Below are 25,756 nucleotides of genomic sequence, written 5' to 3' on the forward strand. Positions count from 1 at the left end.
TCCACATTACAGTAACAGTAACTCATGGGTCAGAAGAAGACAGTATATTAATGTCAGTAATAGACTAAATTCAATCTCGTACAATATTACAGTGCAATTTACATGATTTTGTCAAATAAAAATTATTTAAATATTATTAAGAGCATTTGTGAACATTGTTTGAGTTCAAAATGAAGAATTGTAATTAGACAGAGTTTTCAATGCTAATATTGTTACCAACATAATAACCATAACTAATCAGAATCATGGTCTATGGAGGGCGCTGCAGATATTATTCCCTTTAAAAGAGTGAGGGAACAGAATAAAATAATGAGGATGAAACAGAGAGAAAGAAATGACAGTATGAACTGAGATGACGCATGAAGGAGAGAGCCACAGAGAGAATATACTACAGACGCTGAGAGAGGAAGATTAGAAGAGGAAGAGATTAAACAAAAATAGCAATCATTGTGTTAGGATGTCTGTCCTTAGAGCTCTGAGTCATCATCTGACATCACTGTGTGTGTGTGTGTAGGTTTGGCTATACTGTACCTCTGAGGACATTTTTGGAGTTCTTCAATAGTGCTCATGTATCAGCCAAACCATGTTTTAGTTTAAAGCAACACTATGTAATTTCCATGTAAAAATGACTTACAGCTCCCCCATGTGGTTGAAAAGCGCAACAGTGCCTGGTATCAGACACTCTTCTGCAGGCAGGGGGAGGGGCGGGGCTGTGTTTCCTACCCTCCACCGCCACTTTCAGAGTGTGCTTGTAGCAGCTAGGAGGCTGCTCAGGTTGCAGCAACAGTACAATTTGTCCAGTTAAAAGTTGTTCTATCACTGAATCAATTTTAGAGACATTTTTTAAAGGTAAAAAAAAACTACATAGTGTTGCTTTAAATCTAATCATGTTTGTTTGTTTAAGAGTGTAGTTAATAGCCTGGTAAACAGTGGAGGTCTATGAGATGTCTTTACCAATATGTGGTTGGTGTGATATAACATAGTCTGGACGAGGTGCCGTGTGTGTGTATTAGGTTGCAGTGTATGAAGGATGAAAGTGAAGCGAGTGCAAGAAAATCCTCATGTTTTATAAATTTGGAAGCAGCTCTGCTCTGAAGTGATGCAGCGGATGATTGTTTAGATTTTACATCTGTCTTAGTGTACGGAGCAACATCATGGACCATCCAGACATTTACACTCCCACATAAAAATACTGTGTACACAGCACTATAAAAAATTTGTTTAATCAACTCAGATTTACAATTGATTTCACTTTACTATTATCTATCTTGACAAGAGATGAGTTGTTACAACTTATAAAATGAAGTTGACATGTTTCAACTATATTTTATAAGTAAGGGATAATGTAGAGGCAGCCGGTAGTTATCGGGAAATAAGCCCCGACAGTGTGATCAGGACCCGACGCGACTCAAGGGGCTTATATCCCGCTTATTACACGGCTACTTGCCACATAAGAAAAAAAACTGGACATGAATATGAATTTGAAACATTTTATTGGCATATTTGTTTTAAATTAACATTTTTATCCTTCCGCGAAACTTTGCACAGATGCATAAAATGGTCGTAATACCTTATTAAGATCCTCTGCTTCATACTTGTCTGTCTCCATTTTTTTCTCTTTTAGCCAGTCTTTGAGAAGTTTTAATGCCCATTCTGTATTTTTTTGTGTGTTGGCTTCGTAGCTGTCATGCTCTATTTTGTCAAGTTCAGTCTCAGTAAGCTCTCTGTGTCTTGTCGTTGTTCATTCTTCTATCCACTGTTTAAATGTTTTGTTTTGTCCGTACATGTTAAAATGAATGTCAAAAGTTTCCATTCTTAATTGTGGTTGTCCAGTGTTTGTCACAAGATGGCGCCAAACAGTAATCTTTGTTGGCGCGGAGGGATTTAAAACATACAAGTAGTACCGGCTATGCGTTAATACTTTGGAGCGGTTATTATTTGAAAAGAACGAACCTGCAAATGTCTCAACTGACCAATCAGAATCAAGTATCCCAGAGAGCCTTGTAATAAGTAATAATAACTTATCTCAACTCATTAGCTAAGTTTACATGCAACAAAATAATCAGTTTGTAAACAATACGATTGAGGTCGATCGGATGCAAATTTTAATCGTATTGAAAGAGGCGATGTAGTCCAATCTGTGATCCGATCAGCAGGAGAAAAATACGCATGTAAACGCGGGATTCATAGTATTTTCTCAATCGGATGCAAAAATACCTTGTTCACATGTGCATCTTTTATTAACCTCATATTTACGTATCACATAATTCTTATCACAGAAACACGCAATAGCAACACACATAATTATAAGGTAATGAGGTTACCGCTGTACATTCTGCAGCGTTCATCATGTGTACTTTCATGACATTAGGTTACATAAAGCAATAAAATAGTGTTGTGCATTTTGAAAAGTGTGTTTTCGTTGCCTATAACTAAACTTCTTAAAAACAACTTTCTCCAACTTAGCTTTGTACATTAATCCAAAAATAAAGCTTGAACTCGACAAGAGATGCTGTGCGCTGGGTAATGTTGCAAAGTCCTCTGCTTTTATCGAGTTTAGATTTGGGCTACTGTTTAAACTGTCTCCACAGGTTATTTTTTTTATGCACGTTAAAGGGCTGTGAATATTCATTGGGATGCTTTTGGGCTAGTTTTGAATGTCCATTGGGATGGTTTTGATACGCGAAGCTGGCAACCTTGGCTGTGCGCTTGCACAGATGCTTAGTTCGGATTATATAGAATGTACATGTAAACAAACATTTTGTTCAGATTGCAATGTTTAGGGTGCATGTAAACTGTATTGTCGTCACCTTCAATCGGATTAAATTTGGTCGGATTTTGTGCATGTAAACATAGCCATTGTGTAGCTCTGTGACGGATCGCAGTTGATCTGTTATCCATACGGATAAAGACCCGCGGTTCAGCTTGCTTGCGATTCGCAGATTCATATGCAAATTTAAATAGGGAAAGTTTATCATTATCACGTGTTTCTAAGGCTTGCAAATGTTAACATTCAAGTCATTTAAAATAATTTAACCGCAAAAGGCGCTAAAGTGAGCAGATTTCTGTACGCACATGCGGTTAAATGTGTCCGGTCCAGCTCCAGTCAGGCGTAATTCCCTTGAAAGATCAGAACTCCTTATGTGTAAACTTTAGAGAGAGTTGCGCTACTGCGCTAGTGTCTCATACTGTAGTCCATTAACATACATTTGCTTAATAGAGCAATGAAAAACAACATAACGTTTTTATGTAAAGCGACTGTTTATGCTGCATCTTCTTCCTGAAGCATCGTTTGGAATTTGCCCTCCGCCTGTGTGTGTGCATGCGTTTAAGTGCCCTCAGTAGCGCATATACAGAGAGACGTGTCTCAAAAAGTAAGCCAACATAAAATCTTTCTGTTGTGTACAGGGCACGTACACACAAAATACACACAGTATTCTTTTTCTAATAAAAAAAAATGTTTATGTCTTAAGTGAATTGTAGAGTCAGAAACCAATCTGTCCTTATTTGGTCTTAAAGAGACAGTAACCTCAATTAAGTCTGTGTCATTAATGTTAACAACCTAAGACAAAGAGAAAATCACTTATGTGGCTCTAAAAATAATAATAATATATAAGAGAGTGTTATTAATTAATTCATTCATTATTCAACATTATAAATGTTTATAATTTCTTTATTTGTTATAAGATTTTTCCCACGCTTTTTTTTGCTGATCCGAAAAATGATCCGATCTGTGCCTCAAAAAATGTAATGTGTTCCGAACCGTGATCCATTACAGCCCTATTGTGTTTACTGTATCATATTTTCTATACTGAAAAAAGTGCAGCATAAAGTTAAAACAACTTGGTTTTACAAGTCAATTCAACATACTATTTTAAGTTTTGACATGTGATAAGTTGACATACTGTAACTTAAAAAAATATATTTGAAATAGTTCACCTTAATTTTTAAAGATAAAGTAACAAAACATTATATGTTGAATTGACACAAAAGCTGCATTTTTTACAGTGTATGTATATTACTTCTATATAACCTAACACATTTTACAAAAACATGTTTAGATTTTAATTAATAAACATTTAGTCTCATTATTTAGCTGTTTTATTCAATGGACTGTTGGCTTAGTCTCACAGTATAGATGAATTCAGGTTTTTCTGCCTGTGAGATTTCAAATTTTGCAAGCCCTGTACTATCATGTATACACATGTTTACCGTATCTGAATGCGAACATACCATCCGATTATTAAGTCTGATGTAACATGACAAAACTGCCATTTCCAGGTCCAAATGACAATTAATTTTTTTCTCATTTAAGATCTACATAGAAGCAAAATTGACTTGGACTTTTCAGGTGGCCATTATGTCATGACTTGACATCTATTGTTGTTATAATAATTATAATGACAGACCTAACCGAACCCAAAAAGAAAACATGTATATGTTTATGTATAGGGCGGTTTCATGGACATGGTTTATGTCTAGTCCAAGACTAACATGCATAATAGTCTTAACTATTTTAACTACCTTTTTCAACTTGTGATATCCCTAAAAAAAAGCTTAAGGTGCTGTTAAACATTGTTTTTAAGTGAAAACAAAAAACTTTTTATAATTGTTTTATTTAGCCTGTTTAGCAGCTTTTTGAGGGCCTACAATCACAAACTTTTGATGGGTTACAACATGCAAGTTTTTGTAATCAACATTAATGTGACGTCATGGGCACACATATTTTGTGTTCAGACATGTGTACATGAAAACACAAAGGAAAACTTTTCCTAGTACATTGTTGAGATGTAAACGTACCCTTATTTTAGAGGTAATTTACTATTGGGATAGTTTTGTACCTAAACTGTAGCTAAACCACAGTGGTTCTCAAATTTGCGAGCAGTCCCCCATTGAAGGGCACGAGATGGTGCTATGGGGACCCGAGTTTTGGAACATTTTATAAAGTACATTAATTTATCATAAATTATGTAAATTATCATAAATTGTGTAATTAAACCTCATAAAAATAAGGCTACTAACCAACAGCACTGCATTGTATCATTTCATATGTTTTGTTTAATTCAAATTCTAAGTTTGAGATTGACATTAATTTTCTTTGGGGTGGGGCGGCACGAAGGATGCACCGTGAGGGGCACACAGCGGATAGTTTGAGAACCACTGAGCTAAGCTAACCGACACAAATTTATCAGCAGGGTGCAGAAGGAAAGAAAGGTGACTCACACTATGCAGATCTTACATCACTCTCTCTGTCTCTCACTCACTCTTCTTTATTTCCTCGTGTGTTTGTCCTTTCTACATATGTACGTCATGACTTAGGGCTGGGCGGTATATCGGATTTAGGGGATATATCGATATGAGTTCCCGACACGATGCGGAATTAGCCCATACCGTTCATATCGATATGGTTTAATACAACTCAAGCGCGCATACACGCGCTCTGCGCGAGCCCGCTCGTCACAGCAAATACGCGACATGGAGAAGCACGCAGAAACTCTGTGACGCTTGGATGCGCCTCATGAATGTGGACATTCAAAAACTGCGGCTGCATGCACTCGGAGGATTGTAATAACTGAGTTCAAGACTAAAATAAAATGTCTCCTCAACCTGCTTTTACAGAGAGATCATTGGAATAAAGTTACCGCTGCATATGTGTGCTTTCATTCCAACAACGTGTCTGACGCTCCATCACAACACCTATTTATCTAACACGCTATTGCAGTTATTTCTCATCATCACTATTATATCAATATCAGGTGAGTGATACTGCGTTTATACTTTAGTTCGACGGGACAAATACGTAGAAAAAACAGAAACTCCGAAGGAGTTTTATTTTGCTGTGAACTTTTTCCTCAGATTCAAAGCCCAGTATAACAGCCACAAACAAGTCTCCGTTATTTAATTTTAAAACGTCACTTTAGAATTAGTAACTAATGATTGTGCTGCTTCAGTGAAGCTATTAGTGTGAATTAATGAGATTATTATTAAGAAATAGTAAGGGAGGATGTGTGTGAATGAAACAAAGACACTTTAAATGTGCTGAATGTGTGCGCATTATATTTTCAGTTTGCACGTATAGTCAATCAGATTCCAGAACCACATCTGTTCTATAAACTTAATTATTTTGGATCATATGTGTTTAAGTTTTGTCCATTTTTGTGACTGGAATACACTGTAAGGACAAAAGGACTGTGACACCCCCTTCTAATGAAGAGGATTGACTACTTTAGTAAATTCTGTGAACACAAATCTTAATGCTACAGACAGTTCAGTATATTAATGAGAATTGTGTGTTTCTAATTTTATGGATAATAATTTCAATAGTATGGGCAGGACACTTTTCTATAATTATAATTATATTATAGACTAAAGATCATATTACATGATAATGCCCATGTGCACAAAACAAAGTAAAAAAAAAGAAATGATTTAGAACTTCACTGGTTTGTATATAAAGTTAACTAAACCCAGCTAAACAACTTTGGTATGACAAACATTTACCACCCATCAAGGACATGAGCATACAGTCATTTCAGGTAAGATAAAGGCTTTAACAAAGATAATTTTTTATATGGTACTGCATGGTATATAATTTTAGTTTTGATTTGAAGTGGAATAGATAGTTTATTAGGGAGTGTTTACAACTTTATGGTACAACAACTTCAGCCACAAAGATTATAAAGGCTTTGACTTTCAAGTAACATTTTTATCCTTTTGGTAAAAAATACCGGATATATATCGGATACCGGGATTCCTAAAAAAAATACTGGGATATGAATTTTTGCTCATACCGCCCAGCCCTATCATGACTCTCAGCAGATTGCTAAGCGAGACGACTCACTTTGATTCCCTTAATGATTAGTAACAACCATTTCACTTCTCTCCCAGCTTGACAGAGTCGTGAAGCACAGACACTGTTGTTTCCTGTCCCATCAGGCTGTCTTATTGCTGAACCACTGGCATCATTTGCTTATGAAATCTATATCTCACGTCAGCAAGTCTGCATGTTTGGACAGACTCTGGCTGTAATTTGATTGTACTGGTTATCTGCCACAAGGTACAGATCGTTTCAGAGCGTGGTGGATTTGATGGCTTGTTGAAAGTCCTTTATAGCCGCTCGGCCCTCGAAGGCTAAATCCAGATTGAAACGTCAAGGTTTATGACGAAAGAGATGAGTTGATGACATCGTTGTGCTTAAGAGGTGCACAGAGTGAAGTTCCTTTGGTGTTTTAGGTACTTTAGACTGAAATGTTGCTAGGTGACACAGAGCAGTTTTATTGCGCCTTTACCCTAATTCTTGTTTTCTTATAAACAAAGTACATGTACGCGAAAGGACGTAGGAGGAAACTAATGAACTAATGAATAGAAAAGATTAAGAGAGAACAAACTGGTTTTTGATTAAGTGTTACGGTAAATCTAATCTATTTCCCGCTTTAGATGAGATGTACACTGTAAAAATTCCTTGTTGCACTTAAATGTTTAAGTTTAAACAACTTGAATTAATAACTAGGGCCCTATAAAATCAGTTTTATTTTTTCCCAAATTCCGTTTTATTTTTCCCAAATTCCGTTTTCTCAGTTTTAATTTTTGCAAATTCCGTTTTATCCGTTTTAATTTTTGGCAATTATATTTTTTACCCTTTACTTTTATTTTAGTCATAATGTCGCCCAGATTTACTTCCCCCAGTCTGCATTTCCCCCAGACATACGTTCTTCTCCCACACAAAAACATAATTTTATTAAAAATATGTAAAATTCCGCAAAATTCCACGTTAATACTAGATTCCGTGTTAATTAGCCAATTCCGCGATTCCGTGATCGCGGAAATTATAGGGCCCTAAATAACCCACTCAACAATTTAATATCTTAGTGTGCTCACAAGATCCTTATAATGTTTTCACAATGTGTGGGTCACAGTGATCTAAAAGTGCAACCACACTGCGTGCGCACTCACTGTGTGCTCATATATTAAGGTCATAATATGAGGTCACTGCACACTCACAGTGAGCTTATACTATGGTCACTATGTGAGGTCATAGCATACTCATTGTGCACTCATACCATGAACTTAACATTCTGATGCAATGAGCTTGCATATTACTCACAATATGAGAATCTCACAGTATGAGAATGGTGTGACATCACTGTGATCCTCCAGTATCCTTTTCCTAGTGAGCTATAGAATGCCCCCCTTGTACTGCCTCCTCTTAATGCGGCTTTCACATAGGACGCGGTGTGTGCTGCGCTATGAAACCCATTAATTTAAATGGCTTGTCCCTTGCGAGAGCGTGGTTAAAGTGAAAAATAGTTTAACTTTTGCACCAGAATGGCAAGAACGCGCTATTTGCGCGTAGTTGGATGCTTGAACATTTGAGTTCACTCGCTTCATTCGCGTGTGAAATTCTAGTCATTCGAGACATTCACATGGAAATTTGCATTATGGGAGGGGCTTCTGCGACTCTGCTAAGACTCCGCCACTCCGCTCCCTTCCTGTAATTACGTCACTACTACAGCAAGGTCCTGATTGGTTAACGCGGTTCAGATTTTTCAACTCGCGTGTTTCCCGCGGCAACGCTCAATTCGCACGGAACACGCCATCTGCGAAGGGACTTCTGCGCGTTCCATGCCATTCGCGCCGCAAAATGCCTAATCACGTCTTTGCATTGACTTAGGGGCTGGACACACCAAAACTTTTAAACGTGTCTGAAAACGCCTTGAGGACGCTGAATGCCAGCTGTTTTTCAGCCGAGCGCTCTGGTAGCTGTGATACTTCAGCTGTGAGCCGGTTGGTTGCTGTGGTAATGTCCCGCCCCTCCTCCACTGTAATTGGACGGCCGTGTGAGAACTGACATTGACGAGCGGAGCTTTTCACTCAAAGTTGAATATTTTTGACCTCTTGGCGCTCAGCGCTGAGCGAGAAAAAACCCCGAGCGCCGGTTTTCGGCGCGGAAAAAACTCGCTAGCTGATTGCTTATTTGAAAAAAGCAGAGTTTCCATTGGAATCAATTGAAAACATGCGCCGGCCGCAGGCATAAAAGCTTTGGTGTGTCCAGCCCCTAAACATGTAAATCACTTGCGCTTGCCGTGTCTACCGCGTCTGGTGTGAACCCTGCATTACAGTGTACCGATAAACTTGTCCCCTGCGGTCACTGACATTTTGTTTCATATAAAACTGCAGTGATTGTACTATTTCTCAGTGATAAGCTATTGCTATTGGACTACAAAGTTGTTAAATGAATGCAGTAGTTCAGACAAAAATACTTACTTACTTTTGTCCATGGAGCACGAAGACAAACAATAAATGTCAGTGGTGACTAACGTTGTATCCACAGTTAAAAGAAAAGTCATATAAGGTGTAAGTAAATTATAAAATCTTTATTAGGTTCCTTTAAAGCGATAGTTTACCCAAAATTTACTCACCCTCAAGTTCAACCTCAAAACAAATTTCTTTGTTAAACATAACATATTTGTAATCAAGCAGGAAATAGGAGCACCATTGACTTCCGTAGTAAATAAAAATATACTATGAAAGTCAGTGGGGCTCTGTTTGGTTACAAACATTACTGAAAATATCTTCCTTTGTGTTCAGCAGAATGAAGAAATTTATACAGTTTTTTAACAATTAACATTAACAATCCTTTTAATGCAGATTGGCACCTCCTGTTCATTGCTTATTACACTACAGTAGAAGATTTGAATGTCATGCACCTGCAAAAGAAGCAATTTCAGAAACACCAGTAAATCCACAGGACTGTGAAGCAGTTTCTAAAAATAGCCGGTTTCACCATTTTAAGAAATGTTTCATTATGAAAAGCACCCCAGTGAGCAAATATGTTTGCACAGACTGACAAATAAACACATTTAAACCAATGTTTCATTATTTATTAACTGTCTCGTATGCTAGTTTAATCCTTTCTTTCTCTTTCTGTATTTGTAGAAGAGTGTAAAAGAGGGACTTCTACTGAAACAGACCAGTTCTTTTCAGAGATGGAAGAGGAGGTATTTTAAACTGCGAGGGAGAACTCTCTACTATGCCAAAGATGCAAAGGTAATAATTCGGAGGTCTGTAAGATGAATTGTGGTAGAATGCATTTTTGATAAGTGTTTTGGTGACAAAAACATGCTGTGTTTTTACAGTCTCTCATATTTGATGAGGTCGACCTCTCAGATGCAAGTGTGGCGGAGACCAGCACCAAGAACATCAACAACAGTTTTACAGTAAGTGAAGCCACTTTCTCAAAAGTTGGTGCTCATTTTGTAAAAATGCTGCTTAGGAAACTCATTCATTTATTCATTATTATCGTTTACTTGCTCAAACCTGTTCCTTTTTGTCTTTCAGGTTATCACTCCGTTCCGTAAGTTGATGCTGTGTGCAGAGAGCCGGAAGGAGATGGAGGACTGGATCGGTGCTTTGAAATCCGTGCAGAAATGGGAAACTTACGAGGCCAGTTTTTAATTCCTCACCACCTCTGACCCCAGGGCCGATTCTAGGCATGAGCAGGGATGGGCTGATCCAACCCAAACGTCTGTCCTGCCCACCTAATTAGATTTTAGTCATATTTTATTGTACAAATTTGTATTGGTCAAAAGCAATCTGAGCCGGGCTATGTTGAGAGGTTTAAGGAAGGGCTGTTGACTGTCCCAACCAATCAACGCTAGAAAATGTCTGTGTTTTTCTGTTTTTATTGTCTGATTATAGCAATGTCACTCTACACTCACAACTTATAAGGCGGCCATCTGTAGTGGAGAATCTGACAAACGCAACACAAGATTTAAAAGCAGGATTTTTGTGTGCAATATGCAGCTTTTAGCCTGTTGTTTATGATGATCCGGCTCAGAATTCACCCATCTCTGTGTTATTATTGAAACACATAGGGCTGTCACCGTGATTAAATCATTGTCTCATCGCAAATGTTTGACCTGATTTCAGATCACCGCGATGATTGCACATCTCTCTAAAAAACACAAGGGGGAGCTGCGGTGCCTGTATAAACGAAACCGTATCAGATTAATTTAAAAAATGTGTTATGTGTATAAATATTTACTGCCAAATAAACCTTGCAAAAGGTTCAATTTAAATAATCACAATGATCTGTGAAAATTATTTTATAAACAAAAATATGTATGAGAATTAAATGTCAAAGCAATAAACAGGAAATTAATCATCGTAATCGTCACAATTTATTAAACAATCAACCATCAGCCAAATTTCATAATCGTGACAGCCCTAGCAACACATTTTATGTTACTTTTAACACAACTTGTGTTTAATTAAAAAAAATAAAATCAACAAAATCAACTCAAATTGACACAAATGTGTTAAAATTACACACAATGGGCCCTATCTTGCACCCAGCGCAATTGACTTTGTCAGTGACGCATGTATCATTTCGTATTTTGCACCGGCACACAGCGGGTTTTTCCCTCCACAGACGCACGTCGGCAAACTAGGGAACGAACTTGCGCTCCCTGGGCGGTTCAGCGCAAAAAAGGAGGCGTGTTCCGGCGCAAACCATCCCTGATGCTATTTTGCAGTTTAAAAAATCAATTGCGCTACTAACCAAAAAAAACTAGTCTAAAGTCAGTGGCGCGTTGCGTGTTGTTCATTATGCTATTTTAAGGGCGCATGCTTGACCATAATGTATAGCGTGCACAACGCGCATTGCTTATCTAATCTACACAGATGCAACAGTTATTTTTGCAAAACATTAATTGTTACAATAAAAAAAATTAACACATGAGATAAGGGAAACCATTTGTTGTGTGGCTGTATTACGTTTATTTTATGTAAATAATAATTAAAATGTTTTCATAAGAAACCTTAATGTATATGAACTTGATTTGTAAGTGTACTTTGGGGGCTTGCGTTTCCGATTTCAAAGCCCTCAAACCCTTTCAGCGCCAGCGGTGAGGGTGGTGGACGCAGCAATGTCCTCTGCTGGCGTCAGGTCATGTGTAGAGGCAGATTCACCTCCCGTTACACGGCGTGCCCGATTTATGCTGGCAAGCTTGGGATTCCCCCGTCTCCTGACATCATTTTAGCGCGTGGCGCAACGATGCGGATGCCAGCTGATGAGACAATTGTGGCTATTTCCTCTCACGCCTGTTTAACCGACGCTGATTTGGGCGGGTTTCTCCCATCCCCATACAAAACAACTTCTCTGTCTTTGACTGCTCTTACAAGAACGTCGGTCTCCTCGGCTGTGAACCCACCTGGCGTGGGCCTGGTAAATCCGTCATTATAATAGCAACCCGCCATGGAACTTGCGCCCTTGCGTTTAAAGGGAATGTTGGACGACGTTCTTATTGGTTTATTTGACGTTACGCCCAAACCACACCTATGAAAAATGAACCTACTTCAGACCAACCCCTTATTGATTTGCGCCTGGCGCAAGACTTATTTCTCCCGCCGGGAAAATAGCAACAGCACCCAAGATCCGCCCACAAAGTCACTTGCGCTTTGCGCTTCGCACTTGCGCTTCAGATCGTTAAAATAGGGCCCAATGTGTTAAAGGCTTAACACAAAAACATGTGTAAAAAATTAACACATCATTTCCAAGAGTGCACCTCAATTCCCAAAAACACGTTAGGACTTGACTTAAATTTAAATGCACAATTTAAGAGTCCATTTAAAAGTCATTTAATGTTGGATGGTCCGTCCGCGTCTCATGGTCGGAAATTACAGAGGGCTTTGTGCAAAAATGCAACCAAGATAAATAAAAATGCCCCCCACATTCAAGACAAGGGGCAAACGTGACCCTTTACAATTAAACAAAGTATTATGATTGTCATAATCAAAATTAAAAGTGAAAATGAATGTAGACAGGCTTCGATGACAGCATTACATGTAGATGGTTCACATTCCATCAGATGACATTTATGCGTTATTTTTGCAGCGTTGAGAATTACAACCAATCACAGTTGTGCCTGTTGAGCAGATGAATGTAGTGGCGTGTAATCCGTTTAAACAAGTTTTCGGTGCAATTAAAGAATTTGTTTAAAGCGTGCCGCGGCATGCAGATGCAAATAAGAGACTCATTGTACTGTGAAGTCAGACTTATTTGTAGCAGAAGTGATTGTTTCAGTGTTGTAGTTTTCTTTATATTTTTTCGCAGTTTGACTAATTGTTTTTTTTTGTGTGTGCAAAACATTGTTTTTAAATGTATTGTATTTTACTGTATGTTTCTGCAGTTACATTAATTTCATAATTTTGTATATATATTTATATAATTGCCCACCCTGAATATCTGCCAGCCCATCCTTTTATAGCTGGCAAGAACCGGCCCTATCTGACCCCTTCCACCTCTACTGAAGTTTAAATGTGCTTTGATGCTTATAATGGCTACACACTTTGATGCAGTTTATTCTTATGGATACCTTTCCATTTTTCTTGAGTAGCATTAATAAACCAAAGCTGTGCGTTTGCAGGTTTGATTAATATTTTTGTTCTTCGTGCTCTAAAATTTACACTTGTTTATTGTTTTAAACAATTCAGTGCTTAAGCGAGCTGTCAGAATGATTCATGATTTGGTTTGGCGAAACCATTTGACAGATTCATTAAAATAACAGACTCAAAAGAGTGATTTACTCGCAAATCGAGCTCCTGCTTGTTTTGATTATAGAGCTGTCAGCTGTGAGCTTGATTGCTGAAATATTAAGCTGGATATGTAACAAATTAAGTTAAACAATTTCGATTTGTTTTTAGAAGTTGAACTTATCAAATGTCAACTTATCACGAAAGTTGAAACTTTAAATAGTAGGTTGAATTGACTTGCATAACCAAGTTGTTACATTTTTTACAGTGTTTGTTGTGGTCTGACCCATATGTGACCCTGCCTGTGAAAACCCAGCTAAAGTCAATTTTTGTGATGTTTCTACATAAAATCTTGCATAATGTTAAAAACATTCGAAAAAATTATATACCCTTGATATCTGACTGAGTAAGGTCATGTCAAAGATTGAAATCAATGAGTGAAATCCAAAATTGATGCTCCAAATCTCAAAAGCCTGGATTTCATAGGCAGGGTCACATGTTACTTACAGTGCAAAGAATAAAGATTTGTTATGTTTTTACTGATCTCAGGCCAGTCAGTTTAACATGGAGCACTTTTCCGGGATGCATAACTGGTACGCCTGCTCGCACGCTCGCCCCACCTTCTGCAACGTCTGTCGAGAGGCTCTGCCCGGGGTCACTTCCCATGGCCTTTCTTGTGAAGGTAAATATAAAGTTATTGATGTTTTTTGTAGTATTCTTTATGTCTTTCTATCACCAGTTATTTTTTTATTTTTCCCTCCTGTTCCATTTACCCTTTCTTGCATGTTTATTCAAATCAAAGAACGAACAATGGTTTTACAGTATTTAAGTGGCAAATTGATGAGTAAATAGGAATGTTGCCCTGAGCCTATTATTACGTTCTGGTTCTGGTTATTACGTCTGTTTATTGTCATTTTTTTCTGTGTGTTTGTGTGTGCGTCAAAGTATGCAAGTTTAAAGCCCATAAGCGCTGTGCTGTGCGATCCACAAATAACTGTAAGTGGACCACTCTGGCCTCCATAGGAAATGACATCATCGAGGATGAGGATGGAGTAAGTGAATCTCTTTTAAATTTCAGTTATGGTCAAAAAATGTGAAAATCCAGCTAAAGTCATTTTTTGTGATTAACATAAAATGAGAATGTAAATTACATTAATATATCTATACATTAATATATAGTAAGGGCATGTCAATTATTTAAATCCTAATAAGATTATGAGATTTCACAAACAGGGTCTGTGTGTGTTTATGTACAGATATCTATGCCTCACCAGTGGCTGGAGGGGAACCTGCCGGTCAGTGCTAAGTGTGTGGTGTGCGACAAAAATTGCGGTAGCGTTCGTCGATTACAGGACTGGCGCTGCCTCTGGTGCAAGGCCATTGTATGTCACCTTTTAAGTATATATTTAATCCTATATACACACCTCTGCATTACACCCACTTTATACTGTAACCATGACAACTAGAAACATCTTATAAACACCCACGCTGCGTCCGAAACTGCCTACTTCCATACTTTATAGTAGGGGAAAAGCAGTAGGCGAGGTAAGTAGTATGTCCGAATTCATAGTATTCGAAAAACAGTAGGCGAAAAGGATGACCTCCTACTTCCGACAAGATCATAAAGTGTTCATTCGATATCTTTCGAGTACCCAGGAGAGGAGTTATCCAACGAAGAGAAGGTTAAATTGCGTTTGTTTGACGACATTCCAGTAAACGACTAACTTGCCGTTATGACGAAACGATGTATGTCACTTTATGTATCAACATGGCGGATGTCGTACATCCGAATTCATTCATACTAGTATCCATAATCATACATACTGTTTGAACAGTCAATGATTAAGTACTTCATCTAATTCAGTACCTAATGTCACAGTATGCATTTTCGGACGCAGCCCTAGACTTTCCTCAAAAATCAATGACATCATTTTTATACAGGTGTACCTCGTGGAACCATTGTGTCTCCATCTAGTATACTGATGGGCGTTACATTGTTGTGGTTATCATGTCTGTGCTTACTTTCCCTGTGCGTGTAGGTGCATAACAGCTGTAAGGAGCAATTGGGCAAGGTTTGTCCTCTGGGTCAGTGTAAGGTCTCCATAATCCCACCCACTGCACTTAACAGCATTGACTCTGATGGTAAGGGTTTCCCTGGCAACTGCATCCACTCTTCTGTCTCCATAACACCCGTTTAAGTTGACGTATGCTTTTGTGTGCGCATTCTCGCTGATGACAGTATTTAATCAAGAGAAATCATCAGTGTTTATGATGATTGGCTTTCTAGTGTATCCAATTCAATATTTAGCAACATTCACTGAGATTTCTTTGTGAAACGTAATTTAAGGTTCTTAAAAGCACCTTATATAATATATGTTTTGAGTTGTCAAAGTCTGAAATTACTAAACCTTAAATATGAACTAATTATAGCTATAAGGATTAACACAGGGCTATATTTACATCTCACATTAACCTTTACATAAAGTATACCCTTGTAATGTGTTGGTACTACCATGTTACTGAATGATTATATTTTCATATGAATTTAGATGGTATATTTAATTTTACTATGTTCTTACCTCAACTTAGAAAAATTAATACACACCTTTATTCAATGCGTGCACTTAATCTTTGTTCAGTGCGTCGTGATTGTGTAAGCATTTAGCCTTGCCCCATTCATTCCTTAGGATCCAAACAGGGATGCATTTGGAGGCCACCAAACACTTTCATGTTTTCCCTGTTTAAGGACTGTTACATGAGTAGTTACACGAGTAAATATGGTGGCACAAAATAAAACTTGGCAATTTTTTAAGCAGATACAAAAAATGAAAACTATATTGTATGGCGGATGCATGTAAAATATATTGTAAATATATATTAATGCATGTCAAATATATTTTGCTTTGCAATATGTTTTTAACGTAACATAATATCATTAAAAGGTAGTGACATACCTGTACTATATTAATTGATGTTATTTATATTACACACTTACATTATATTGTATTTATAGATTATAACACCGTTATTGTTATTACACAGCTGTACTTTGAAATTTAAGCTCTCTAGTAGTTTAAAATTTAAGATAGTATTACACACACATTTATTAAAACACATAAACAAACAAGTGCACATGTAAACAAATATGTACAAAACTACTGTATGTAAATTGATATATTTACATTATTTTTATTTACACTTACATTGCAATATGTACAAAAAATTAAACACTAATGAATAGATTTCGTGTGTTATATCTAATTCATAGCATCGGCTAATGCTACTGCTTTGTGCACACCTGAAGTGTTATTAACAGACTGTAGTATCAGGGTTAAAGTTAAAATCATGACGTCTGTAAAAAAACTTAGAATAGAGTAAATTTCCTGAGAAGCCTCATAAAACTGGACACATCGGACGTATTTTAATGCTGAAGCTCTCGTAACTTATTAGGTTTTGTATTATTGTATGTTTAATATATGATGATATAACAATAAAATCCATTTCAGCAATCTATATTACTTGCTAATTCCTAAGAGAATACTGCTAGTTAGCACATTTATACAAAACGGAAGCGCTTTATACCCCTGAGATTTTACCGGACATACGCAGGGGGCACACCGTGTATAGAGAACATGACACCACTCCCAAGTGGTTTTGACTAGAAGGGATACAGCAACGACCAAAATTTTGTAAAATGTCACCGGATTAGTGCTGTTTCTATTCTAATCCTTGCAAGGTTTAGGCCGTAGTTGTATTTCAAGTATGCAGAAACCCTCCCAAATTCTCATCTCGTCTTCATTCTCCTCACTCTCCAATACCTCCATTCAACTCCCCCATCTTTTACATTTTTCCACTGCAGGCTTCTGGAAGGCCATGTGTTCGTCGTGCATGAGTCCTCTGCTGGTGCTGGTGAACAGTAAGAGTGGCGATAATCAGGGTGTTAAGTTCCTGCGGAGGTTTAAGCAGCTTCTGAACCCGGCGCAGGTCTTCGACCTCATGAACGGCGGCCCACAGCTTGGGTGAGGTCCACTGATCACACACTGCATTGCAGTGTCAATAAAATGTTTTGTAGGGCAATAGAGGAGTCAGGAAGTTCAGTAGTTCAATGTCAAAGTCAACAATGTCTAGCTTTTAAAGGGACACTCCACTTTTTTTTTAAATATGCTAATTTTCCAGCTCCCCCGTAACATGGCTGCAGGAGGTGCAATGATATTACACAGCACCTGAAAATAGTCCCCTTGGTATCTTTCAATAGCAGGGGACTATTTTCAAGCAGTGCGTAATATCATTGCGCCTCCTGCAGCCATGTTACGGCAGCAAATTTCTTGATTATTACGCCAGAATGAATGTATAGTTCCTAGCCATATTGGCCTAGAAAATCACAACTTTTAGTACACGATGTAACTACAGAAGAGTCAAGTTTTAAATAAGAAAAAATATCAAAAATCTTTGGTTACTTTTGAGCGTGATGCTAATTGTCTAATCAGTTTTAATGGATTATGCTAAGCTATGCTAAAAGTGGTACAGCCAGACCCGGAGATCGGCTAAATGGATTCCAAAACTGTAAAAATCAAATGTTAAACTCTAGGGGAGCTGGAAAATGAGCATATTTTTTAAAATTTGATAGCTGTAACCATCTTTAAGAAAATGTAAATCTTACATTTATTTTTAAGTTTACAGTCACTTTTAACAATAGGCCTATCCTGATATTTTAAAACATCATTTTGTTGGCAGAGTGAATTTGTCCTTTGACACATATAATATTTTTTTCATATTAGACGTTTCAGTGGCAACAACATAATGGCTTTTGTGGCCCAAACTTAAATTTCTGAGTCCCCCTTAACTACCTTAAGGAACTTCCTTAGTTTAAAACATAGCTAAAACTACTACACTGAGCTAAAACAACAGTGTAAAATGAATGTCTATAACGTTAACAGATCCTTGAATTCTTGCCTGGCTGCCAAACCTTTAAAAGTTAACTTCGGGCCAGGCGCTTAACTGTGACAGTGTACCTGCGTTTGATGAAACTGTCTATACAAAAATGTGTGTGCATGTGTGTGTACAGGCTCCGTCTCTTCCAGAAGTTCGAGACCTTTCGTACACTTGTCTGTGGTGGTGATGGGAGTGTGGGCTGGGTTTTGTCTGAGCTAGACAAACTTGGAATACACAAACAGGTCAGAGCACTCACTGGTATCATTACTTTGTTACTATACAACAAAGTTGTTTTTAATTAAAAACCAAGACTTGGTTTCTCTAGATATTATACAGACCATTCTTTTCAAGTAGTCTAATTGTGTTGTTTTTTCTTGTGTTGTGTGTGTAACAGTGCCAGCTGGGTGTGTTGCCGTTGGGCACAGGAAATGACCTGGCACGTGTGCTGGGCTGGGGAGGACTCTGTGATGATGACGCTCAGTTGCTGCAGATCCTTGAGAAACTGGAGAGAGCAACAACCAAAATGCTGGACAGGTGAGAGACGGCAAGACAACGTAAGAATCAGTGGATGAATTAACCAAAGGATGCTTAATAAACTGAATGTCTGTGTCCATGAATGTGTGTGTCAGATGGAGTGTGATGACCTATGAAGTGCCCACCAAACAGACCCCAGTGATCATAAAGGATGAGGATCCATCAGACTGCCCCCTACAGGTCCTCTTTAAACACACATAAATTCATAATATATAAAAAAAATGTAGTCTTATCACATTTTAAGACTTTAACTGTCTTCTAACTTTTTTTAATCCAGATTACACAATATGCTGATTCTGTTGCAACTCACTTGACCAAAATTCTGGACTCTGACAAACACAGTGATGTAATATCATCTGCTAAGTAAGTAATGCATTTGTGTATGGCAAGCCATTTTAACTTTTATTCATTGAGTTCTTGATTTCAACAATTAAATTTTCACTAGTAAAAAATGTAATTCTTGATATCAAAAAATACATTTCTACTAGTAACAATGGCAATTGTTGATATCAAGAATTACATTTTCACTAGTAAAAATGTTAATTCTTGATATCAGAAAATGGATTTCTAGTACTAACAATTGCTATTTTTTATATCAATAATTGAATTTTCACTAGTAAAGGGCTCGTTATAGTTGTGCGTAGGTCCTACGGCGTAGCCGCGACAGCGTAGGTCCCGCGTTGGTTTTCATTTATACTTTTGCGTCGTCGTCCGGGTCAACGTGCAAACACACGCGCAGACCGCTGGTAGGCACTAACCACGCGTGTAACCACAGTAGCAGCATGACCGTCAGAAAAGAAGAAGCTTAGCAAGTTAACCCACAAACGAAGAAGAAACAGCAACTTGTTGTGAAGACCAGCAGTGATGGAAGTAAATAAACAACAACTTTTGATGCAGTTAAATCACTCCTCAACTTGGCTCATCTTTGTTTTCACCGTCACAAACGGAAATACCTATGACGCAGTTTTTTTTACCTGACGGGAGGGGTTCTGGTTGACCAATCACAGCGCTTGCGCTCCGCGTAGATATGATGCGCTGTTACAATTTTTGCACGTCAGGCTACGCACAGGCTACGGATAGCCTACGCCATAGTTACGGTGTAGAACTTACGCCTTAAAAACTGTAGTTCTTGATATCAAAATTTGCACAAAATAGCAACGTGCCAGCAATGTGCTTAAACACACCTTGTTTTCTGACCAGCACGCCCATGGGCGCAAAATTGCGTTTGCTATTTAAACAACGTGGCGCTAAACGTGAAAATGAAGATTGCGCTGGGTTGAAACTAGCAAAAGACACTTGCGGTCGCATTGTGCCGAGTGTATGATAAAGCCCATAATCTTTGGACATCGCTTCTTGAATGTGTTAGCATTTAGCCTAGCCCCATTCATTCTTATGGCTCCAAACAAAAGTTTTATTTTATGCCACCATACTTACTCGTGTAACTACTCGTGTAACAGTCTTTAAATAGGGAAAACATTTAAGTGTTTGGTGCCTTCTAAATTCATCCCTGTTTGAAGCCATATGAATGAATGGGGCTAGGCTAAATGCTAACACATTCATGAGGCACTGTACAAAGATTAAAAGAGCACACATTGAAAAAAGGTATGTATTAATTCATCTAAGTTGATGTAAGAACACAGTGAAATTTAGAAAAACGGTGGTGTTTTCCTTTAAAGGAACAGTATGTAAGATTGTGGCCAAAACTGGTATTGCAATCACAAAACTTGTGGCTAAAACTGGTACTGCACTCACACAACTGGTGGCCAATACACAAAATGACAACATAAACATCAGTTGAGGGCTGGAACTCCACTTTTTAAATGACAATATCCGGACCGGACCACTGTTGTCAGTAATATAAGTATTTGAAATGAATTTTTTTATGTCTTGTGACATATCAGGGCCATTTTATGATTAATTGATATAAATTTCTTACATACTGTTTCTTTAAAAATGAGATTTTACATCAATATTTAATGTTCCTTAACTTACTTATAAGGTAATTAGCCGTGTAATAAGCAGGATAATGTACAGACAGACGGTTGTTATCATGTAATAAGCCTCTATAGTGTGATACAAGATCTTTGGGTTGGGTTTTGATCACACTTTTAGGTCTTATTTCTGCGATAACTACCGGCTGCCTGTACATTATCCCTTATATAAAGCATAAAAATGTTCTTCATTTTCTGTCTCTCAGTATTATCTTCCTTTAGGCTTTATATCTGTCTGTCTATCCGTCTCACTGTCTTTCTCCATCTGTAGGTTTCTGTGTGGGACGGTTAATGATTTTGTAGCTGAGGTCGGCAAAGCTTACGAGCGAGCCACAGAGAATAAGGAGGAAGCGGATGCTATGGCAAAAAAGGTAAAGCATGTGTGCAGGCAATATATGTGAGTTATTGTGTAGCTGTGGGTGTTTTCTGAGAAATGATATAATAGGTGCCGTGAGCAAGAGTCCACTGGAGTAGTAAAACTGCTATTTGATTACTGTGAAGTGAGTTTATACACCAAAGCACAGGAAGCTGGATTTATAGCAAAGGATCTTGGGTCTTTCAAGTTATGGGTTTAAATGTGCAGTCAAATGAGCTCTACTCAACATTCAAATGAATTCTTAAAAGCAAAGCAAGGCAAGTTTGTTCATTCCTACACTGGGGGGAAATTCAGTGCTTTAAATAGAAATGAGAAAACAATCTAGGAGAAAAAAACTAGAAAGGATTAACAGATGGCTGTTAAAGTAAACTCAACAGAAATCGACATCACAGTTTGATTTGTTTCGACTTTCAGTGCGCCATGCTGAATGAAAAGCTGGATTCTCTGGTAAAGGCTCTGAGTGAAGACGCAAATGCCCAGCTGTTACCATCCGGCTCCATCTCACCAGAGGAGGTGGACACTGATCAGTCCAGACCCTTCAGATCAAGAGAGCAGCTGATGCTGAGGGCCAACAGCCTGAAGAAAGCACTTAGACAAATCATAGACCAAGCTGAGAAAGGTCAGCCATCACTTTATGAGTTTTTCCATCCATTTATATAAGGGCCAGTATTAACTCATTCCCCACCAGTCTTTTTTTGCCAGACAGCATTTTTTGTGATTTTCACAAAAGTCTCACAAAATGCCTTTCATGAAAATTTTCTTTTAGAAATATATAAACAAACAAATATTTCAAATGAAAAACAGACCATCTGCTTTCAAACAAACAAACAAGCAAAACGGGAAAAAAGTTTCATTGTATCTTCATTGGTTCTCTTTTTATAACCTCTTAAAGCCGCTCTATGCATTTTCGGCGTTTTTGTCAAACAGCGACCCCTAGAGTCGCTGGAGAATACTTGCAACTGTCGTAATTTCCCACTCTAGTACTTTGAAGATAATGACCAGGTAATGTTTCACAATTTCATACAAATATTAGGCTACTGCATAGTCTACTAAACTACAAATGATGGTAATAGGATAATAAGAAGTTTATTCCAAGTGTAGAGTGCATATAATAATAAAGTACAGCGTTTGCTAGCTTATAATGTTTTTACATGATTGCAGCTAAATCACAAATAAACATTACAAAATGCCATGACAAAGTCAATTGTGTACGTTGCATTATTTCATAACGTTGTTCGTTATAATGTCACTATACATGATTATTGCTATTTATCATAATAGTTTGCAATTTGTGCATGTTTACACTATTTTCAACCTGTAGGCTTATTTATGTCCTGATAATTATGTGAGATATTGACAACTGTTGTCATGATAATCGCATGACATACTACAAGCAAGCGCAACAACATACAACATAGACCGCAAACAAGTTTACAAATGAGAGATTTACTTACTAGTCCATCAACAAGATTGCCAGATCAGCATCCAATCCAGTGCTGTCTTTTAGCTCACGCCAACAAGTAAAAACAACCTGATCTCACGAATTTCCGTGGTATAGTCACAGAATTTTTTGCTAATTTTTCCGTGGCATTCTCACGGATCTCCGCATATTTCAACTGTTTTGTCCTATTTTCTTACCATTGTCGCTTCGGTTTATGGTTAGATTTACATAAAATGACATCCCTACCCAAACCCAACTCTAACCCCAACGCCAGGTGACAATTGATTAAAGTTTAGAAAATATAAAAGAATACATCAGAAAAAATAGGATAAACCAATACTTAAAGTGACATATTAACGCAAACACCAAATCTAACCCTAAACTGAAGCGACAATGGTTTGAAAAATGGAAAAAGCATTTGAGAAAAACAATCCGTGAGAATGCCACGGAAAAGAAAGTCCGTGGCAGGGCCACAGAAATATGTGGAGATCCGTGAGAATGCCACGGAAAAATGAGCAAAAAATTCTGTGACTATCCCACGGAACTTTGTGAGATGATGTTGCTTAAAAACCTGACCGAGTGGGACTCTTGTCCGGTTCCTAACACGGTCAGATTCTTTTTTCCTCTCCTACTCTCTTCCGGATGCGCTCTTAACTTTTAAATCGTTTAGCCTCACGTCTCAAATTCGCGCGTGTAGTTGTTGTTATGGGCTTGATCGACTTCATGCAGCGCTGCAAGAACCGACAGCCGGATGACGTCAAAGTGCCGTCTCGGATCATTCTCGCGGTACTTTGACGTCATCCGGCGGTCGGTTCTTGCAGCGCCACACAAAGTCGAACAAGCCTAACGTGTGTGACGTCGTTGCCGTAAAGCAAATTGTTATTCTCGCGAGATTTGTCGGGGGCGGTTCTCTCAAGCTTGCATTGGTGGTTTTACTAGCGCCGTCCTCCCCGAGCTTCAACAGGAGGATGATTCGCCCTACTATGACTTTGTTTACCACTGAAATAACTTTGAAGCTGTTATATGAAGGTAAAATAACTGCATAGTGTGTCTTTGAATAGGGGTAGGTTTTTACAAATATACAAAATTTTTAGCATAAAACTGAAATAATTGCATTTTTGTAAAGGAATTTTGTTAGAGATCAGATTAAGAACAAAAATCAAAACATACATGAAGTTTAGAATTGATTAAATGTGTTTTTGCATCAGTTTTTTTAAAATAAATTGGGTAACAGCCATCTAGTGGATAATAGCGGAATTACAGATTACCATAAAAACTCGTCAGGAAATGTCATTGGCAGGGAAATGTTTTCTTTTAACTTTTTCCCTGCCATTGACGAGTTATCTAGTCAATTTAGAGAAAACATTTGCATGAAAAAAAAACGTATTCCTGATGAGTTTTTATGTTTATCTGTAATACCGCGATTATCCACTAGATGGTATTACCACTTACCCAATTTATAAAAAAACTGAAGCAAAAAAAATATTTACTAATTTTAAACTCTGTGTATGTTTCGATAATCGTTCTGAATCTGATCTCTAACTAAATTCATTCACAAAAATGCAATTATTTCAGCTTTTTGCTGAAAAATGTACAATACCCATATTTAAGAGTTTATAAGCAGAGAAAAAAATATAGATAGGATGAGACGTTTTTATTCCTGTTTTGTTTGTTTGTTTATTATTTGTTTGAAAGCAGAGGGTCTGTTCTTTCATGTTTGTTTGTTTATATGTTTTTAAAAGAAAATTTTTCTCAAAGGCATTCTGTAATACTTTTGTGAAAATCACAAATAATGCTTGGGGGCAACTTTGCAAAAAAGGCTGGTGGGGAATGAGTTAACCCGTTAAATGGCGTTAAAAAACCTAAGTTTGCTTCAATATTTTTCATGTAAATGTTATCTATCACGACAAACTATATATGTTGGAAAGGTCTAAGAATATAGTTTTCATATTTCAAAACCTTTTAGCAGTAATAATGATGCAGTAACTGTAATTTATTCATTTGTGACAAGAGTATGCAGCAAACCTCGCAGCAAACCTCACAGCAAACCAACACAAATTTTTTTTTGATAATTTTATGTATTATAAATTATACTATATTGCATTTTTTATTTATAACAAATAAATGTAAACTGCTATAAAAATTACATTTTCACTTCCGTAAAAACTTTTAAGTGTCTTCTTTAAAACAAGACAAAACTTAGGCTTCTAGACCAAAAAAAGGCCAGAGTTATATTAATTTGAAGGTGTACTCCACCTTTTCACCACGCCCCACTCAAAAATGGCTGTGCCAGTTAAAGGGTAAATTGACGAGATAACTCGTCAATGGCGGGGAAAGAGTTAAATGAGTTAGAGAATAATAAGCATCAACGTCATTTCAAGGCACAAGCACCACAGGCTGAAATTATAGCACTTCTTTTTGCATTCATACTTGCTTAAAGGAGACCTTGAATCGAATGCTAATCATCTAAATATTGTTGTTTAATATTTGAATAAAATCTCTTTGTTTGTATACAGGAAGGATAGTGCATGTTCATGTTCATGTAGTTCATGCTAAACTTTACTCACTGTTTAATGTGATTGATGTTAACATTATTCTCTTTCAACCCTGCTCAGTGGTGGATGAGCAGAACAGACACACCCAGGTGCAGAGGATGTCGTCCTCCTCATCGTTTAAAAGAGGCAGCAGTGAGGATATCAAAGAGGCGGAGTCACGTAAGTGACAAGATCAATACATAATCATACATTTATTACATTACATTACATTACATTCATGCATTTGGCAGATGCTTTTATCCAAAGCAACTTAAAGTGCATTCAAAGTAGACTTTTTTTAATAGTTTGTGTGTTCCATGGGGAGCAAACCCATGACATTCGTGCTGCTAACACTATTAGCGGTTTCCGGACAGGGCTTATCCTAGTCCCAGACTAAAATGCATGTTTGAGCTGC

At 37.5% G+C, this 25,756-nt stretch overlaps 1 protein-coding gene across 3 annotated transcripts in view; it reads left to right on the top strand.

Annotated features, from left to right (window-relative positions):
• LOC129440076 (diacylglycerol kinase delta) overlaps nt 1-25,756 on the top strand; it is a 107,305-nt gene that overhangs the window by 67,416 nt on the left and 14,133 nt on the right. For 2 of the 3 annotated variants that reach the window (XM_073859913.1, XM_073859914.1), the window contains exons 3-17: nt 9,942-10,047; nt 10,137-10,217; nt 10,339-10,443; nt 14,083-14,215; nt 14,479-14,585; nt 14,790-14,915; nt 15,573-15,675; nt 17,393-17,552; nt 18,599-18,707; nt 18,860-18,999; nt 19,095-19,179; nt 19,277-19,362; nt 21,262-21,361; nt 21,781-21,985; nt 25,423-25,521. In XM_073859913.1, the coding sequence (XP_073716014.1) occupies nt 9,942-10,047; nt 10,137-10,217; nt 10,339-10,443; nt 14,083-14,215; nt 14,479-14,585; nt 14,790-14,915; nt 15,573-15,675; nt 17,393-17,552; nt 18,599-18,707; nt 18,860-18,999; nt 19,095-19,179; nt 19,277-19,362; nt 21,262-21,361; nt 21,781-21,985; nt 25,423-25,521 (1,745 nt within the window). Of the gene's footprint in view, nt 1-9,936; nt 10,048-10,136; nt 10,218-10,338; nt 10,444-14,082; nt 14,216-14,478; nt 14,586-14,789; nt 14,916-15,572; nt 15,676-17,392; nt 17,553-18,598; nt 18,708-18,859; nt 19,000-19,094; nt 19,180-19,276; nt 19,363-21,261; nt 21,362-21,780; nt 21,986-25,422; nt 25,522-25,756 lie in introns of all 3 variants that reach the window. The other variant, XM_055199159.2, reaches the window with a different exon arrangement.

Source organism: Misgurnus anguillicaudatus, chromosome 21 (assembly GCF_027580225.2).
Source record: "Misgurnus anguillicaudatus chromosome 21, ASM2758022v2, whole genome shotgun sequence".
Lineage (NCBI taxonomy): Eukaryota > Metazoa > Chordata > Actinopteri > Cypriniformes > Cobitidae > Misgurnus > Misgurnus anguillicaudatus.